The sequence below is a fragment of the Natator depressus genome, chromosome 5 (genome assembly GCF_965152275.1).
Source record: "Natator depressus isolate rNatDep1 chromosome 5, rNatDep2.hap1, whole genome shotgun sequence".
NCBI classification, from domain to species: Eukaryota; Metazoa; Chordata; order Testudines; family Cheloniidae; genus Natator; species Natator depressus.
This window is the reverse complement of record NC_134238.1, coordinates 118,338,004-118,356,418: the sequence shown is the minus strand read 5'-3', so window position 1 is coordinate 118,356,418 and position 18,415 is coordinate 118,338,004. Positions and strand designations below refer to the sequence as shown.

At 49.2% G+C, this 18,415-nt stretch overlaps 1 protein-coding gene across 2 annotated transcripts in view; it reads left to right on the top strand.

Annotated features, from left to right (window-relative positions):
* The window catches only part of ECPAS (Ecm29 proteasome adaptor and scaffold), a 90,914-nt gene extending 72,967 nt beyond the window's left edge, over positions 1 to 17,947 (top strand). For both annotated transcript variants that reach the window (XM_074953513.1, XM_074953512.1), the window contains exons 42-49: positions 6,494 to 6,702; positions 7,517 to 7,560; positions 8,525 to 8,717; positions 9,502 to 9,643; positions 10,367 to 10,472; positions 10,661 to 10,749; positions 13,985 to 14,056; positions 15,097 to 17,947. In XM_074953513.1, the coding sequence (XP_074809614.1) occupies positions 6,494 to 6,702; positions 7,517 to 7,560; positions 8,525 to 8,717; positions 9,502 to 9,643; positions 10,367 to 10,472; positions 10,661 to 10,749; positions 13,985 to 14,056; positions 15,097 to 15,236 (995 nt within the window). In that variant the 3' untranslated portion in view covers positions 15,237 to 17,947. The remainder of the gene's footprint in view (positions 1 to 6,493; positions 6,703 to 7,516; positions 7,561 to 8,524; positions 8,718 to 9,501; positions 9,644 to 10,366; positions 10,473 to 10,660; positions 10,750 to 13,984; positions 14,057 to 15,096) is intronic.
* Positions 17,948 to 18,415: the final 468 nt, after the last annotated feature.

Here is an 18,415-nt window from a genome sequence, read left to right as displayed (position 1 = left end):
TAGCCCCAAGAACTGCAGCGTTGGTGCGGAGCGCCCCGCTGGTGCCATCTACAAGCTGGCACCGATCCCTGTCCCCGGCCAAGAAGCCCAAGAGGATCGTGAGGGAAACATCTCCCACTTCCCGTAAGGGAAAGGAGAGGGCCAGAGGAGAGCCAAGACTCATGCTGGGCAGCTCAACGCCTCCATCAGGGAGTCAGTCCCCAGCTCCATTCGAGCGGTCTAGCCCATCCCGTACTATGCCTGCCACACCAGACAGTGATGAGGGCCTTTGTCAACTCGAAGTCCCGTCGACGCCCAAGGACCTGCAGGCAGCGCAGGAGATCCTGACGCTACCGGTGCCGCCCACACTGGCTCTGGCAGTACCCAAGCCCAGGGCTAAACCGACTTTGGGACCATTCTGCATGTCCCCGCCTCAGCGGCTCCACTCCCCATCGTGGGAGACATCCCGCCAGCACTCGCCCGCACGGAGCCATCATGCCTCGGAAGTAGGGAGGCAGGCTCAGAGAAGCCCTCTTCGGTCTCCGGAGCCTGGGCACCGACAGCAGGATTCAAGGCGTAGCTTGCCAGTGACCTGGCACAGACCTTCAGAGGCACGCACTCCGTGGCGTGACAGTCAAGACTGACCCTTCATGTCTCCAATGCCTTGGCACCGATCACGTGACCGATTGGTTGAGCGGGGTGGCTCGGTTCGGGGCTGTCCCCTGACCTGCCAGGACTGGGGAGAAGCGCCTCTCCCCCAGGCCCCACAGCCCAGGTGCTGCTGTGGGGAGAAAGAGTTGGGGGAAGTCCTGTACCCCAAACCCCTCATTCCCGGCCACACCCCACCCCCAGCCAGAACCCTCACCCCCCCATCTTCACCCTGCATCCCAGCCCCGAGCTTCTCATCCCCAGCCCCACCCTAGAGCGCACACTCCCAGCCAGAGTGTCACACATCGCCTCCACATTGGTGCACATAACAAAATTCATTCCGCACATGGGTGGGAAAAATTAGAGGGCACACTGCTGCCAGGGTGGCTTTACCCCACATGAGGAGGTATTGAAAATTATTAATACCCTATGGCAAACCCCCTCCTCCCTGGCACTCATTTCAAAAAGAGCTGAGCACAAATATTTTGTGCCAGCTAAAGGCCACGAGTATCTCTATACTCACCCAGCCACAAACTCCGTCGTAGTTGAGGCAGTTAACCAGAGGGAGAGGCAGGGTCAACCCAGGGCTATGCCCAAGAATAAAGACTTGAAGAGACTGGGTCTGTTTGTGCGAAAACTTGATTCGTCTTCCAGTCTTCAGTTGAGAGTGGCCAACCACCAAGCCCTCCTTAGCCGCTGCGACTACAACATGTGGCAGGCCATGGCCAAATTCAAGGTCTCGCTGCCCGAAGGGCCCAGGAAGGAATTCCGGGTGATCCTCGAGGAGGGCATGGCTGTGGCCAGGGCAGCCCTCCAGGCAGCTTCGGATGCAGCGGACTCCATGGCTTGCACTATGGCCTCTGCCATCTCCATGCAGAGGGCATCCTGGCTGCTCCTCAGGTCTGTTGACTGAGGCTCAGCAGTTGATGCAGGACCTCCCCTTCGACGGCCAGGCCCTGTTTGCAGAGCAGATGGACCAAAGCTGCATGGACCGAAAGCACCACCCTGAAAACTCCAGGGCTGTACGTCCCTGGTCCAGCCCGTAAGTGGCTCAAACCACAGCCATCTCAGGGTCAAGGGAGCCCACCCCGGCAGGAACCACCCCACAAAAAGAGCAGGGGCTACAAGTGCTGCCCGAGCCACCCACCTCCCCCCTTTGCCCAATTGGGCTCGACCCGCAATAAGCAGGGGGGCAAGTGGGCATTTTGAGGGTGCGTCCGAGGGCGACCTACCAGACTATAGCCCAGATCTGTCTTTCCTGCTGTTCTCCAATCGCCTTTTCTTTTTTTCCTCCCCACATGGACCTCTATAACTTCGAACTGCTGGATCCTCAATACTGTGGTACAGGGTTATATCCTCCAGTTTCTTTCTAGCCCCCCTTCCCCATCCCTCTTCAGGGACACCTCTCACAAGAGTCTTCTTGCACGGGAGGTAGAAGGGTTGCCGCAGTTGGGTGCAGTGGAAAAGGTTCCTCACGAGTACAGGAACAAAGGGTTCTATTCCCGGTACTTTTTAATCCCGAAGGCCAAGGGTGGTCTGTGGCCCATCCTGAACCTGCAAAACCTCAACAAATACTTGAAGACTCTGAAGTTCCGCTTGGTGTCCCTGGCCTCAATCATCCTGTCCCTGGATCTGTGAGACTGGTATGCCGCCCTCAAATTGAAGGACGCATATTTCCACATAGCGATCTTTCGAGGTCACAGAAGCTTCCTACGTTTCACAGTGGGACCCGACCACTATCAGTACGCACTCCTCCCATTCAGTCTCGCGTCAGCACCGAGGGTGTTCTCCAAGTGCATGTTGGTAATAGCCGCTTACCTCAGACGTTGAGGTGTCCAGATCTACCTGTACCTCAACGACTGGCTCGTCAAAGGCCACTCAAAGTCCCAAGTCCAAAGGGATGTTGCGGTGCTGCAGGCCGCGTGCCGATCCCTGGGCCTGCTGGTAAACGACAAAAAGCCGATGTTAGTTCCGGTGCAGAGGATAGAATTCATTGGAGCGGTGCTCAACTCTATCTGTGCCAGAGTGTTCCTGCCGCAGGAGAGGTTCCAAGCGTCGGTGAACCTCATCGTGGGAGTCTCCGCGTTCCCCTGACCACGGCCAGGGTTTGCCTGAGCTGGTTGGGCCACATGGCAGCGTGCACATACGTTGTCCCCCATGCCAGGCTCCGGATGCGGCAGTGACTGGCAACGGTCTATTCTCAGTCTAGAGATCACTTCGAAAAGGTCATTACCATCCCACTGACAATACTTACCTCACTACAATGGTGAAGTAACCCCAGGGCGGTCCTGGAAGGAGTTCCATTTGACAACCCTTGTCACATAATTGAGTTGATATCGGACGCCTTGGACTTCGGCTGGGGAGTGCATCTTGGTGGCCTCCAGATCCAGGGCATGTGGTCCCCAGAGGACGTTGCATATAATCGTCAAAGAGCTCAGAGCAGTACACTTGGCCTGCGGAGTCTTTCTACCGCATCTGGCGGGCAAGGTGGTGAGAGTGTTGATGGACAGTACAGCCTTGATGTTGTACATCAACAGGCAGGGGGGAGCACGCTCTTCGGCGCTCTGCCAAGAGGCTCTCAGATTGTGGGATTTCTGCATCGACCACACGATCCACCTGGAATCCTGTCACCTCCCCAGTGTCAGGAACACGCTGGCAGATTGCCTCAGCGGGTCTTTTCTTTCACCATGAGTGGTTGCTTGATCCAGAGGTAGCCCAGACACTCTTCCAGAGGTGGGGAACTCCCCGAGTGGACCTGTTCGCCACCAGACAGAACAGGAAATGTCATCTCTTCTGTTCCCTGCAGGGCCTGGGCAAGTGCCCCCTCTCCGACATCTTCCTCCTGTCATGGTCGGAGGAAACTGATGTATGCGTTCCCTCCAATCCCACTCATCAGCAGAGTCCTGTCAAAGGTCAAGAGAGACAAGGCCGAAGTCGTCATGGTCACCCCAGCGTGGCCAACATTGGTTCGGCACACTGTTGGACCTGGCGGTGGCCACTCCCTGGCCCCTTCCCGACTGACCAGATCTGCTGTCCCAGGATCACGGGCATCTCCTTCACCCCAACCTCGCCCCCCTCCACCTCACAGCGTGGATGTTGCGTGGTTGAACTCGGAGGAGTGGACCTGCTCTAACGTGGTCCAGCGCGTCCTCCTGGAAAGCAGGAAGTCTTCCTCTAGAGCAACCTACCCGGCTAAGTGGATGAGGTTCTCCCACTGGGCGTCTGAGCGTAGCATCTCTCCGTCGTGCTCCTTCTTACAATCTGTCTTAGATTACCTGCTCCATTTTAAGAACCAGGGGCTGGCCCTCTCTTCCATCAGGGTGCATCTTGCTGCTATCTCCGCTTTTCATCCGCTGATCCAGTGTCAGATGGTGTTCTCACAAGACATGTCTGTCCAATTCCTGAGAGGCCTCGAGAGACTCTTCCCACCGACGCGGGCGCCTGTCCCACAGTGGAACCTTAACTTGGTTCTTTCTAGGCTCATGGGCCAGCCCTTTGAACCTATCGGCTCCTGCTCCCTCTCCCACCAGTCATGGAAGGACGCATTCCTTGTGGCCATAACATCCACGAGGCAAGTGTCAGAGCTTAAAACCCTGATATTGGAGCCACCATATACGGTATCCTACAAGGACAAAGTCCAACTGCAACCCCATCCAGCCTTTCTGCCAAAGGTGGTGTCCTGATTAACATGGAAGGCAGACATCTTCCTCCCTGTGTTTTATCCCAAGCCACACACTGTTAGCGAGAAAAGGAGGCTGCACGCCCTGGACATCAGACGTTCCCTGGCGTTTTACCTGGAGCGTACCAAGCTTTTCCGCAGGTTGACGCAGCTCTTCATCACGACAGCGGACAGGGTAAAGGGCCTTCTGGTGTCCTCGCAGAGGATTTCCAGCTGGATCACCTCTTGCATCCAGACTGTTACGAGCTGGCACAGGTCCCACTGCTGCTGCTGATTGTGAGGACCCACTTGACCAGAGCTCAGGCGTCCTCAGCAGCCTTCCTGGCACACGTTCCCATCCAGGACGTTTCCAGGGCTGTGATGTGGTCCTTGGTTCACACGTTCACGGCGCATTATGCCATCACTCAGCAGGCCAGGGACGACGCTTGGTTCGGCAGGGCTGTGTTGCAATCTACTCGTCCTACCCGGTGCCTCTGTTTGCACTGCTTGGGAGTCGCCTAACGTGGAATGGACCTGAGCAAGCACTCGAAGAAGAAAAGACAGTTACGTTTTCTGTAACTGGTGTTCTTCGAGATGTGTTGCTCGTGTCCATTCCACAACCCGCCCTCTTTTCCCACTGTTGGAGTTTCCGGCAAGAAGGAACTGAGAGTTGGGGGAGCTGGCGGCGCCCCTTATACCACGGCATGTGTGCGCCGTTCCAGGGGGTGCCAGAGCCGTCCACCGCGGATACCACTGAGGGAAAAACTTCCGGCACCAGTGTACATGGCAAGCACACACACCTCATGTGGAATGGACATCAGCAACACATCTCTAAGAACACCAGTTTTGGAAAAAGGTAACTGTCTTTTCTGCAGAAAATTTTTGAAAAGTGTGGGAAAATTTGCAGGGTTATTTTTAACCTATTGATATCAAACACATGAAAACACTAATATTGTATCTTTAGGGACCAGTTTTTAATAGGACTTGCTGCTCACCCTAACTATGCTTTTTTAATTTAGTTTTTTTTTATTTTAAAACCAAACCAACCAAACCTTCCTTTCCTACCAGAGACCCTGCCCACCTTTTGAACTTTCCAGATATCGTAGGGAGGGTTGGGTGACAAGATGGCTTCAGCGGGAGTTGCTAGGTGCCAATGCTTGTAAAAAAAAAAAAAAAAAAAAAAAAAAAAAAATCCGCTTATTTAGGTGCTTAAATCAGGGTGTAGGCTACTATCTTTTGGCCGCCTTTTTATCAAGAAGGATGACCCAATGATTACAGCTGTAGCCTCGGGTCTGGGAGACGCCTGTTTAGTTCCCTGCTCTCCCACACAAAACCTGTGTGACCTTGGGCAAGTCACTTAGCCTCTTTGTGCCTCAGTTTCCCATATGCAAAGTGGGGACAACACGTGATGGATATACATGAATTACAGGTTGTGAGGCGCTGGATGCTATTGTAATGGGGGATACCTTAGATATTTTTGAAAATCTCAGCCCCAGCATTCAAAAGCTTCATGGAATGAAATTTGCTCTCTCTGCAGGTACTGATGTAGGGAGCGGTATTAAGGCTGATGCCCAGTGCCTGTGCTAGCCTGATTGAAATTGGAGATCTCTTTTGGTTTGGGGTCTAGTAGGTGGTGCTCATAGTATTAACTCCAAAGAGTGGGTGTTACCCAATAGGAGGGCTCTGGATACCAGTTTCAACAGCTTTATGTCCTGGGATGAAGGACGATGCAGCTGTGTAATTTGCCCCTTGTGAGTGACTTGCGTGCTCTTTCTCTGCTGTTTAGTGATCTGGTTTCAAAAGTCCCAACCAGTCAGTAGGTTACTGTTGCAGACCTCTTCCCCAGGACCTGAGGAACTGCAGCCATCAAATTTAGTAAGGGATATGGTTTTTGAAGTAAAATAAAATGTCCCTGGAAATTGACAAGAGAAATACCCCAGTCCTCACAAGATCAAGGGATGGGGATTGGCTCTCCTGTTCAATTGTGTATTAAAGACCCTCTTAAATCAGTTCTGAAGGATTTAGCAAACATGGTGAGGAGGAGCTGGAATGACTCCCAGTTACTTGGCCCTACGATGAGTCATCTGGAGGTTACTGTGGTGACTCAGCTCACAGCCAGAAGAGGAGAATCCTTTTACTGCTTGAGGATCAGCTTTTTTTCCCTTTGATGTCCTAAAATTACAGCTTTTCTCTGTGTTTGATACACAGGCACTTATGGTGGCATTAGGTTGTATATGCAGGAGTTGATCGCCATTACCCAGAAGGCTCTGCAGTCCCCGTCTTGGAAGATGAAAGCCCAGGGAGCGGCTGCCATGGCATCTATTGCCAAACAAACTGGTTCCCTGGTGCCGCCCCATCTGGGAATGGTGGTTGGTGCATTGTTGCAAGGTCTGTCTGGAAGAACGTGGACAGGAAAGGTAAACAAGTGGGGCCAAGTGGATTGAGAGAGGCTCAGGTGTTCAGTCCCTTAGCCCAGAAATGGAACATAGCGAGCCATAAACATTCCCATCCCTGTAGGGAGTGTTATTCCAAATGTATCTTGCTTTGGTTGATGGACCCTTCCTGTCCTGTGTGTTCCTATGATACAAAGAGGGGCACTGAGGTTTTCTGGCCTGAGCATGTGGCTGTTTAATAGATCAGATACCCAAACTGCTTTGTTCCTGTTTGATTTAGAGCGAGTGGGACTTGTGCATGTTTTTAAATGACAAGGCATGGAACCAGAGTAACTACAGGTGGTGGAAATGGGAAAACTCTGGCTATGCCCAGTCGGTAATGGAAATAAGTGCACCAAGTAGCATACGTAAGCACATGGAGTTAAAAAAAACAAAACAAAAAAACCTTCATGTAAATGAGAATCTGGTTCTTCAGACTACTTTCTATTCCTCTGGCAGCACGCATTTAGACACACTTTAAGGCCCAGTTTCGCAGCCAGGACAGTGTGAGTGAGAACCCGGCTGTGTCATGTTTTTGGAATGTAGGCATCTAGTCAGCTAGTTTTCCGCGGGAAGAATGAGTGAGTGGGGAGGATGAGATTAAAACAGTGCAGTTTATAGTGGCGTGATGGAAAGAATGTGCCCCTTGTAGAGGTGAGTGGCATTTGGATGCTTCTCCAGCATCTGAGTCTGAGCCACAGAGTTAGGGATACCAGTGAAAACCGTGCAGGAGGAAAGCACTGTCTCACCATGAAGTTGTTCTCATGAGCACATCTCACTTTTGTTTTAATGCTCACAGGAGGAGCTGCTGAAAGCGATCGCCAGCGTTGTCTCTGCATGCAGGTAACCGGAACTGGATGCCACCCTAATCTCCCCCTGGACATAGACCCTTTATCTCCTCTCCCCTCTGATCTCGGGCTGGGGCTGTTGGGCAGAAGCCGGAGTTGGCAGCAGAGCTCCTCAGTGGATGTAGGGACAGGATGGGAGAAGTGGGATGGTGACGGTGGTGAATGGATGGGCGAGTGGATTACAGGGGTGGGAAAGACAGAGGGATGGGGGATGGAGGAGGAAATGACATGAGGGTTGTATTGAAAGTGTGAGGAGGAAGAACAGAGGAAGTGGGAAAAGTGTGAGGAAGAAGAAGGAACAGATACTGCAAGACTGAGGAAGAGCTCAGGTACAGAAATGTACTTATGGGAAGGAAGGGAGAGCGAATGAAGCCACAGAGAGTGAAACATTGCCCTTAGAACGGAAGGTGCGTGTATGTACGCTGGTGAATGCTGGGAGAAGGATTTCCCTGCCTCTGATGGAGATTTGCACACTCTGGAGCTAACAGGCTTACTTTCGTTCATTGAGATTCTCCTGGACAGCATTTTTCCCATTTGCAAATGCCCTAGACTCCACCAAATGACAAGGAACTCCTCCCTCTTCCAAGAAAAACTTCCCAGAGGAGAGTGCCATTAGAACGCACCTCCAAGGGCTGCATCTTCTCCAGGCAAATTACTGGATGTTTTTGGGGATGGCCGGAAGATCTTGTCTAGAGCACTGTGAACCAGCCATGCCCCTTAGGCCTAGAAAAGGGCCCAGTCAGGCTCTGAGCTCTTCACTGGCACCAGTAAGACTCTGTGTGTTTGGAATAACCCATTTTATTTAACCTGTATTAAAATAAAAAGGATGGAAAGTCTGTGAATTGTGGCAGTAAAGGGTGTGGGGTCCTGGGTTCAAGGTGTCGGAGCTGCTTACTTAACAAACAGCCTCAGAGGGGTGTAACTTGTGTTTGACCTTCCATGTGCTTCTGGTGTTTCAGTGCAGAGTTGCAGATGTCTGTGCCTAATCAGCCCAGCGTCAATGATGTTGTCCAGGCTGTCCTGAAAGAGTGTCGCAAAGAGAACCTCAAGTACAAGATGGTAGCTCTCAGATGTACGGCAGACGTGCTGAAAGCGACAAAGGAAGACCGGTTCCAGGAGCTGGCGGACATCGTCTTTCCGATGATAAAGAAGGTGACGCTTCAGCTTTTTGATTTACTTCGTTTTTAAAACCAGCTGGCGGTGGTAGGCCTGCCCGGGTGAAGTCATGTCCATGGGGCTCTTTTTCTCCTCAGGGCTGATGGTTTGAAAAGCTCTCCCCATTCAGACTGGTCCAGTACAGGTGTGAACGTCTCCCACTTGTAATCTCACAAGGTTTTCCTTGTCCCCACTTTTTTGATTTGTCTAGACTTAGTTTCACTGGAAGGATGAGGGGCTAAACTGGAGTTGTGTGTGGTTTCCGGCGTGTGGTGCGGTGCTTCTCCAGAAAAACATTAAAACCCAAGTCCCTGGCTGCTCTGCTGGAAACTAAAGATCCTATGACACTGTCTCAAACCACAGGGATTTGCCCACTGTGTTTTCATAGCATTTCTCCTCCAAACCCACAATTGCGCAGTGCGATGTCTGCTGGTTGCAGCCCCCCCATCTGAATCCTGAAGAGTGTGATTTTTTTCAAGTGCTGAGCATCTGCAGGTTGGGCTGAAGTCAATGGGAACTACAAACATGCTGCCCCTGTGAAAATTCGGCCCTGTGTTGTTAAAGCGCTTTGGGGTCCTTCCGGATGAAAGACAGCATAGAAATTAGTAACATTTCTGTAGCTTTTCCTGATGGCAACAGAACGTCAGTGAATTGAGGTTCTCTAACTGTGTGGTGTGGGTGGATTATATAATGACTAGATACAAGGGCTGTTTGTTAGGAAAGCGTCCTGTGGAATAAACAAAGCATAATATCCTTCCCCCCGTTACTGGTACCTCTCCAGAATTCTCATGAGAGCGTAGGAGCCGGTTCACCAAAGAATGATGATGACGAAAACGAAAAAGAAAAGGAGCTTCAGATGGAATCTCTGCTCTGTGCCTTTGAGAGTTTGGGCAAGGCCTGGCCTAGGAATCTGGAGACGCAGCGTAAGTTGGATCAGACAAATAATGAGCAAAGCTGGCAGTGTGTGGATCAAAGAGTATTTGCTTTAAAAAGGGACTCAACCAGAAAGCACGCTGAGGGATGCGGAGGACTGTCCAGGGCTTTCAAGAGCCATTTGCTTGAGCAGTGGGGTCGGTTGCTGCAATCCTGGCAGTAATTTACAGTAACTGGGGAAGATGCTCTGTCTTTTGCACTCCAACAAATGTACACTGCACAGTCTGTCTTTGCCCAGGCCAACCCCTGAAGAGTCCTTACAAGTGCACTCAGTGCCATATACCAGGCTGTTTCGAAGGTGTAGAGTGATGTGATGGGACGTGTAGGCCAATGTTTCCTAACTGGGGGTGTCTGAAGCAAGACACCTAAATAAGTGGTCTGGTTTTCCCAGATGCTGAGCACCCACTGTTTCCACTCATGTCAACAGGAACTTCAGGGGCTCAGCATCTCTGAATGATCAGGCCCCTTTTTACTGAGATGACAGAATGTGGATTTGGTTGCCTGTGATTAGGCCTCCATGTATGGAAGTGTTGCCCCATCAGGATCAACCAGGGTTTCAGGGTCCTTTGTGGGAGGAGGATGTTTTGAGCTCCTTGCAGTGACTGATCTAATTTGGAGCATGGGCATAGACAGCGATATTAGTGTGAAGTAGGGAAAGTACACATCTGCCTTCCCCTTATTAATGTAATGCCACCCTAATTTGTTGTTTTCAGGCTGCTATTGGCAAGAGGTGTGCAAATTAATGTGTGAGCGTCTGAAACTCAGTACGTGGAAAGTGCAGCTTGGAGTGCTACAGGCCATGAACGCCTATTTTCAAGGGTAATTTTCCTGCTTGTACTTCACTTTTATTTCCTGCCTTCACTCAGGCATTTCGTCCTTTTCATGAAATTGTGACAAATGCACTATTACGTTGGCTGTAATGATTCCTCAGAGTCAGCCAAGCAGATCTGTAGAGTGGCTTGTTTCCTTCGGCACAATGAGTCTCACACTGCTTTTAAATTTGCTAGGTTAATGCTTTTTGAAGAGGCGCACTCAGACCCCGAGGCTTTGACAGAAATCCTGTTGGAAACCTGCTCATCTATCACACACTCATTAGGTAAATATATTTTCCCAGCAGGTGGCTGGTGATGAACAGCTTGTTTAAATGCTTGTCTTCTGGGAGCTGGCTGGTGGATGTATTTGAACCTCTCTCTCTTGGGACACGTTCAGTGAAGTGTAATCTATAACGTTATCGCCCACAACCTTGAGTTCCCTTTAATCTCCCTCCCTTGGGTTGGCTGTTGAAGACAGTATTGCCCAGGACGCTTTGACCAGAAGTGTCAGACTCCTTTAGAGCAGGCACACCCCTTCCTCTCCAATAGTAAATACCTTGATTTTGGAGGTGGTAGATTGCTGTGTGGCTCCTTCCAGGACTGTACTTTCTACAAATCCATAACTTCCCCCTTAAGAGTTCTCCTTGCAGAAGATGAGTCACGTAGGACTGGAGAACTGAATGAAACATAATTTTCCCAGTCTCTTCATTCAGACTTTTTATAGCTTGGTCAAGTTCACACCTGAAACAACAGCCCATATTTATCTCTGGTGTAGTCCCCTCAAAGTCAATGGAGTTGTACCACAGACTATTTTGGCCCTATATATCCATGATCATTGTCTAGGATGGAAATTTTCTTACCCAAGAATTTCCTTTCTGCTAGCAGCGTCTCCCATAATTCTAATATGTCTGGGTTGCTCCTCTGCACTCTGCAGTTTCTGGAGGCAGTTCAAAGCTGCAGAGCAATGTGTGCTGGCCATCAGATGAGTCATTTCAAAGCTGTATAAAAAGTCATATGCAGTGTTGTTTTAGCCACGTTGGTCCCAGGATATTAGAGAGCCAAGGTGGATGAGGTAAGATCTTTTATTGGACCAACTTCTGTTGGCGAGAGACAAGCATTCGAGCTTACACGGAGCTCTTTTTCGGGTCTGGGAAATATCACAGCTAAATACAAGGCGGAACAGATTGTTTAGCAGGAGTTAATACATATTTCAAGGGACGATTCAAGGAAAAGTGGCCCATTAACACACTTCTCCGGTCATAAGGGGGCAGGGAAGAAGCTAGAGGGTAGGATAGTTTAGTGGGTTATAGATTGTTGTAATAAGCCATAAATCCACTGTGTTTATTCAGTTTGGGATTTTTCATGTTAAAGTTATGAAGTTAAGCTTAAAAATCAAGCACTAAAAATCATGGCTTCCACTCTCCTGTCCGTTAGGTCCTTAGGGAACAATTCCCCTTCTTAAGGAATAACCATGTCCCTAGCTAGGGAGGTTTCTGTGGCATTGGTCTTTTGGGCTTCAGTGAGAGCATTCTCTGGTTCTTGCAGCTAATAGAACCAAAGGTCGTGATCGCTGCTACATTTAACCTGTGTCAGACTTGTCCCTGATTATGTCTTTGAAGAAGGAGCGCAGGGGACTTGCTGCCTCGGGGGAGGATTTGGAGGGAAGGTATTTGCTTTTAGGCTCATCCTCGGAAGCCTGCTGAAGTTTGATCTGGACTGTGGCCACAACCTTTTTGCACATGGCCTCAAACTTCTCAGAGGGAAAAAAAATTTTTGCATTTTTTCCCAAGTCTTGCGCAGATTTGGAGCCCGGAAGCTCTCCTTCCTCGGCAGAGGAGGAATAGGCTGACTTGGAGGTGTCTCTTCTGGATTATTTTGTTCTTTTTCCTCCCACTTTTTATTCCTTGTGGACTTTTTTGACTTTCTGGCGAGATTTGCTGGAGATGGTGACCAGAGTGCAACCCAGACGTGGCTTGCTTTGTGCAGAGCCCGGAGAAATTTCTCCCTAGCTGTGTGCTCCTTCAGGATCCCATTCTTCTTGAGCAGGAGATGGGATCTCATTATCACCGTTTTCTGACTCGAACTGGGGGTGGCGGGAAGGCTGGATATAAGCCCTGAGGGTGCTCAAGGCCCATTCCCAGATTTATCCCTGGGTCATCTGGATGAAGTCCTCCTAAGAGCCTCTCCCTGTTCTGCCCTGGGTCTCCTGGTCAGGCTTCTCGGGGTGGAGTCGTGGGGAGGGATCCTAGCTTGTCTGTCTGACTCAGAGCCTCACGCCCATGCGGGCGCTAGGGTTGGTTGCATGGGAGGAGGCTGGGCATAATTCACCCTCTGCTGATCCTGGGAAGGCTCCCTCATGGGCAGAGCACTGTTTGGATCTCCCCTGGCCTTCATGCAGCTGCTGTGCCATGCCAGTAAGGGGGCAAAGGAGCTCAGCAGAAAGGCATTGCAGTGGAGGCTCCAGGGGCTGGAGCTGCACAGACCCCCACCAAGGAAGAAGGAGGGAGGCTTGAGATCAGAGAAAAGGCCCACTGCTGCCCGGAAAGGGCAGGAAACAATAAAGAGATTGGCGCAAATGAACTGTCACTTCACTGCTGCAGAGGTAGGAGATCTGGCAGCAAGTGGGAGGAGGGGGCATGGCCAGCCGTGAAGCACCTCCAGGACCTGCAGAGTGAAGGGGAGCAGCCCCTTCCCAGACCTCTCAGAATGGTGGGAGATGATGGGCTGCAAAAAGAAACCAGAGATGCGAGTCTGTGGTGCACCTTTTAAGAGAGGCCATGTTTGTGCCCTCCCAGTCCTGCTATGCTCCCAACACGCCTCTCCTGCACCCAACCCCATGGCCACGGAAGGCGCCCTAAGGCTGTCTGCAGTGTCTGTGTTGGGGAATCGACCCCTGGGCAGATATAGGGCTCTTAGGGCCCCTTTATGCCACTTCCGTCCTTTTATGTGGCTCAAAGGGGCCAGTGTGGGGATAAGGATGTCACCCCAGGGGCTGAGGACCATGGAAGTGCTTGTGCGAGTTATGGTCACAGGAAAACAACTTGGTCTCTGGTGACGTTGGGTGAAAGCCCATATAACCTAATACCCTATTGATTTAGGAAATACCCGGATGGTTATTTTAAGCATTACCAAGCCACAAGTTTATTGAAAGGAGACTCCTCTACATAACGAGTTGTTTCTCAAGGGCTCCGATGTAGGAATATGACTGTATTAAAATTTCACCGGCGTTTGTTAGCCTCCAATTGCTCTTTAACATGTGGAATGGTTGCACTGTGGGCACTGTACCAGAAGGCGATGCATGATGCTTTTCTAACATGGTGGGGGAGTCTGTGTATTTGCAGACTCTCTGCTGTTAATACACCTGACTATCCGTGGGGATTTCTGAGCTGGCCATATGATGGACAGAAGTGTTCGGAGCTACAAAAGCTAAAGTACTTTGTGGCAACAAATGGCTAAAGCTGTATTTGTGCCACTGATGTATACTCAGCTTTGAAAGTTGGCTGCATTCTTTCTCCATAGAAAATAGGAGCTACACCTCCATCAGAACAGAAGCGTTGTCTGTGATAGAACTGCTGCTCACCAGACTTAAAGGTGAGGTTCTTTGTCTGCTTATCATGCGGAAGATCCGAGTCTGAGATCCAGCTCAGCGTGTGGCCCCAAGGCCTGGAAGGGCGGAGAAGGCGATGCCTTTTCTTGCTCTGCATTTACTCTGCTGGGTGATTTAGGAGCAACGTCGACCTGCTGCATGTAGCCCTTCTCACCTGGAAGGACCGCGCAGCACTGACATGGGGTGGAGGCGGGAAAAGTGGGAGGGAGAAATTCTGAGTTATGGTTGGAGAAGCTGTGGATGAATCCTAGGTATGCCCCCCTTGGTGTGAGAACCCTTCAAGACGGAGAGTTAGGTGGAGAAAGCACAGGCCTGGGAGTCAGGATTTTGAGGTTCTTTCTCCAGCTCTGTCTCAGACTCAAGGTGCCAGATTTTGCATTGTGCTCTGTCCCTTCTGTGCTGCTCCATGGCTGGCATTGGTGGAAATGCTGCCTGCCCCCTGGAGGGCTGGAGGAGGCTTTGCTGTGCAGGAAGTGCTTCTCCTCTTCTTGTAACACCTGTGCTGAATTTAGCCTCTCAGTTTGGGGTTCCATCCCCTTTAAGGCCTAAACAGGTGTGTTCCTACATGGCTGCAGTTGCTCTTTATTTAGTGAACTTTCTCCTGTTGAGCCTTTAGGTTCCTGCTCTAGCTCCATGTGTCTCCTTTAGTGGAAGAGGGCTGTGTATTCCTTTTTCCTGCTGCTCTTCTGGCTTCTCCGTGATTCACCTGGAGCAACCATGAAGTGAGAGAGAAATGCCCCCCAAGCCCTTCTTTCCCTCATGCTGAGCCCTGTGAACCACATTTAGCCAGGCCTTGGAGGGCACAGCTCCTGTTGAAGTCCATGGGACTTGCATCTGTGTAAGGCAGGCTGAACTTTCCCCATATGGTTGATAATCCTGCAGGATCTCCTCCCTGAATAGCGATTTGGATCATGCGTAGAACTCGAAGCGGTTCCTGTTTTACGATGTCCGGGGGCCTAGTTACTTTGCATCATTTGGGTATTCATTTGAAAATGCAGCTGCTTGTCTCCTTTTATCCACGCAGAGTCTAAACAATGGGACAGCCTGCCGCTGGAAAGCAGAGAGCTCCTCATTGGCTCCCTTACTACCATGGTATTGGACAGCAGACCTGAGCTGCAAGAGAAAGCATCTTTTTTGAAGAAAACACTTGAAAACCTTGACTAAATTGTAAAACACCAACAGCAAAGTGCCATGTAAAACAAAAACAAGTGCAGTGTGATCTGAAAACCAAGTGGGGAAATGAAGATTAATCTGTAGCATGCATCATTCCTTGGCCAAAATAAAAAAATGCCTTAAATTCTGTTCCCCATTAACTGTATTTTTACTGTTTTAAGCAGCTGGTTAGTAAACAACTTTTAAGTTGTGGAAAAAAATAGTTGGATCAGTAAATACCTCTAATGATGTGCCCTAAAAGACTTATAGGTGTGTAACCTAAAAGAAGTATTAAGGGCAAGAAGCATCTGATTCTTAAAATAGGCAAAGGATGTAACTTAATTTACTCTGGATCCCAAATGCCCCTATAAAGAATTGTTGAAGGTAGCTGAAGAACCAACAGCTCTGGAAAGTTTAAACGCTTATTTTCTTTTCACCGTACCTTGCATGTGGAGGTTTAATACTTGGTGCCCAAATAGTGATTCTTTAAGTCTCTCCAGGAGATCGGGGGCAACTAATATTTGTATTAACAAGGGTTGAAATCCTGCCTCCATTAACAAGGGTTGAACCCCCGTTGACTTCACTGAGGGCAAAATTTCATCCCAGAATTCCCATCTCACGGCTAGCCCAGTCTGGTCCTCCCTGGCACACGCTCCCACCCTTTGTGAAATGTGAAAGGCAGAATATTGTTGACTTATTTCCTCCATCTCTGACTTCAGAGTGGATTTAGCAAATCCATGCCCCCCTTCACAGCTAATGGATCTCTGCCTCCCACATTTTAAACAACAATGATTTTCTCCAAAAGTATGCACGTGAAAGAGCACTTTAATGAGCTGTCTGGGGCTGAGGTGGTTTGGATCTGTAAGGCAGGACAGGTAGGGAACACTGCTCTTCTCAAAGTTGTTTTGCATGACACTCCTTAACTGCAGCAAAAAATGACACTCTCCCCACCCCCAAACTTTTTCTAGAAAATGTTTTTCCAGAGTGTTCAGTTTGCCATGGTGGAAATTTTTATAGTAGTAGGTTGTTTTTTTTTTTTTTTTTCATGTTTGTAACTCTGTTCTTGCTTTGGAAAGCTGTAACAATGTAGACTTCTCAATGTTTGTAACAAACTGAATAATCTATCAGTCGCCAGCTCACACTGGTTTCTAGAAAATACTTTTAATTTGCACTTAATAAGAAAGACCATATCTGCATTAACATGGAGTAAAAATTCTATTTGATTAAATGGCCACGCTACCCTGTCCCCGCTCTTTCTCTTCTCAGACAAAAGGCGGAAATCTGGATGCTGTGACGACAGGCTTTAGAAATGTAAAATGACCCTTGTAACCTTAGCGTGGGTAGGGCACCGCGGTGCTGATTATGAAATAAAATCATGAGTGTTGGCAACCTCACAGCCATGGATTTCAGCAGAGAAAGTCTTGTTGTTTTCTTAAGGACTCCTTCCCATCCCTTTCTGACTTAACCTACAGGGGGAGAGAATCTTGCAAATAACCTTGCCAACAGTCATTGCTCCGGGTTGCTGGCACAGTCAGGATTGAGTGTTCAGTACCTGCCTTTCCCTCAGGTCTGTGCTAGTTCACGTTCAATGGTTTTGCTACTGTATTAGCTTAATAGTCTGATGTGGTACCTAGGGGAAGGGGCAGTGCAGTCCATACTCATCTGATCAGAAAATTTCAGCCAACGGTGGGGTAAGCCTCTTATGGCACTTCTGTATCTGAGACCTCAGCCAGCGCTACCGCATCTTGTATTAGCACACACTAGGCAATCCCTCGGAGCTGGTGCTAAAACATTTGATCTACGACTTAGTGGCAGGGAGCTGCTGTTTGTTTACATCTGTAAATTTTAAAAGCTTATTGGGCAAATCACTTGCATAAGATGGTACCATTTAAACAACTGGCCTTCCATGAAATCTTTTCACAAGAGCTCATTTTTGTAGGAATGAGAATTCCCCTTGTTGCTTTGCCGTCACCGTTGTTTGTCTGACTTGTTCTTTTTCATATAGTTCAAAGTAACAGACGGTTACGGTAAACCAAGCACTCGCAGTCTCTTGATTTCAGCAGGGACGTGTATTGTGAGGCAGTACCTAAGATTGTTATGTAGCTATAGGTAGAGCAACTGGGCTAGCTGCCATATTCTGCTAGGGGTGCATAGTTCATAGAAGAACAGGTTCTAGAAATTCTATTGACAGCTGGGGCCAGGATTATTGGGAAGCTGGAGATGGAGTATTTGAATCTCTGACTCATAAAGCAATATGTTTTTAATGATCAAAAGTACAGATTCAGAATTCTTCTAAAGCATGTGCCTATACACAGAACCTACCTGCACAGAAGTTGATACGAATTTAAACCAAGGTCTGAGGTCCACCCCCCTTTTCATTTATAAACTTGACAGGAAAAAAAAACAGACAGACAGATGTGGCCTTCCTAGAGTTTTTCCTCTGAAAGTGATTGCACTATGTAAACCACACTGTACTTTGCCCAAGGTGGGCATTTCTTGTGCTGCTGCAATGCTGCTTTGTATACCAAGAGTGAGGTAGGCAAGGCTGACACTAGCACTCGTTCTAACCTGCAAGCTCTTGCTTAAATGGATGTATATTAAGAAAAGTTTTCTAATGTTGCAAGGTCTCCATCGAATTCATTGCGATCGGTACTTGGATGTTGACGTATGTAAATGGACTGATTGAAAGAAAACCCTCCCACTTACCAAAAAGGTAACATTAAATAAAGGTGCATGACCTGTTCTTGGAAGCAACTGGTAATTTTTTCCCTATTGCTGTGTCAAAATTTCAACTATCCAGCACTTTCCAACCTTCAAAGCTGGCATTAATGTTATGCATGAGTCATATATGACTGGTGTCCTTGCTCCATCCCCAACCCAACGGAGCAGTTGAAGCCACTGTCTCATCTTTCAGCTACCCCCTCGAGCTGGGTTACTGCCAGTTAGTATAGACTGCACTGATGGCCATTTCTGGCCTGCTGGGGTCAGCAGAGTTGCATGAATGTCAGCAAAGGCAGGACTGGGCTGTGAGGCTGAAAGTTACATAATAAGCAGTGTCTTACCTTTTTGAGCTATTTATCAAAGCCACCAAAGTGCACAGGAAACCCTCCCAGTGTACAATGCTGGGCAGCTCACTGCCCGAGCTTTGGTAAAGTGCAGAAACCATAAGGAATAGCAAGAGTTCACTAAGG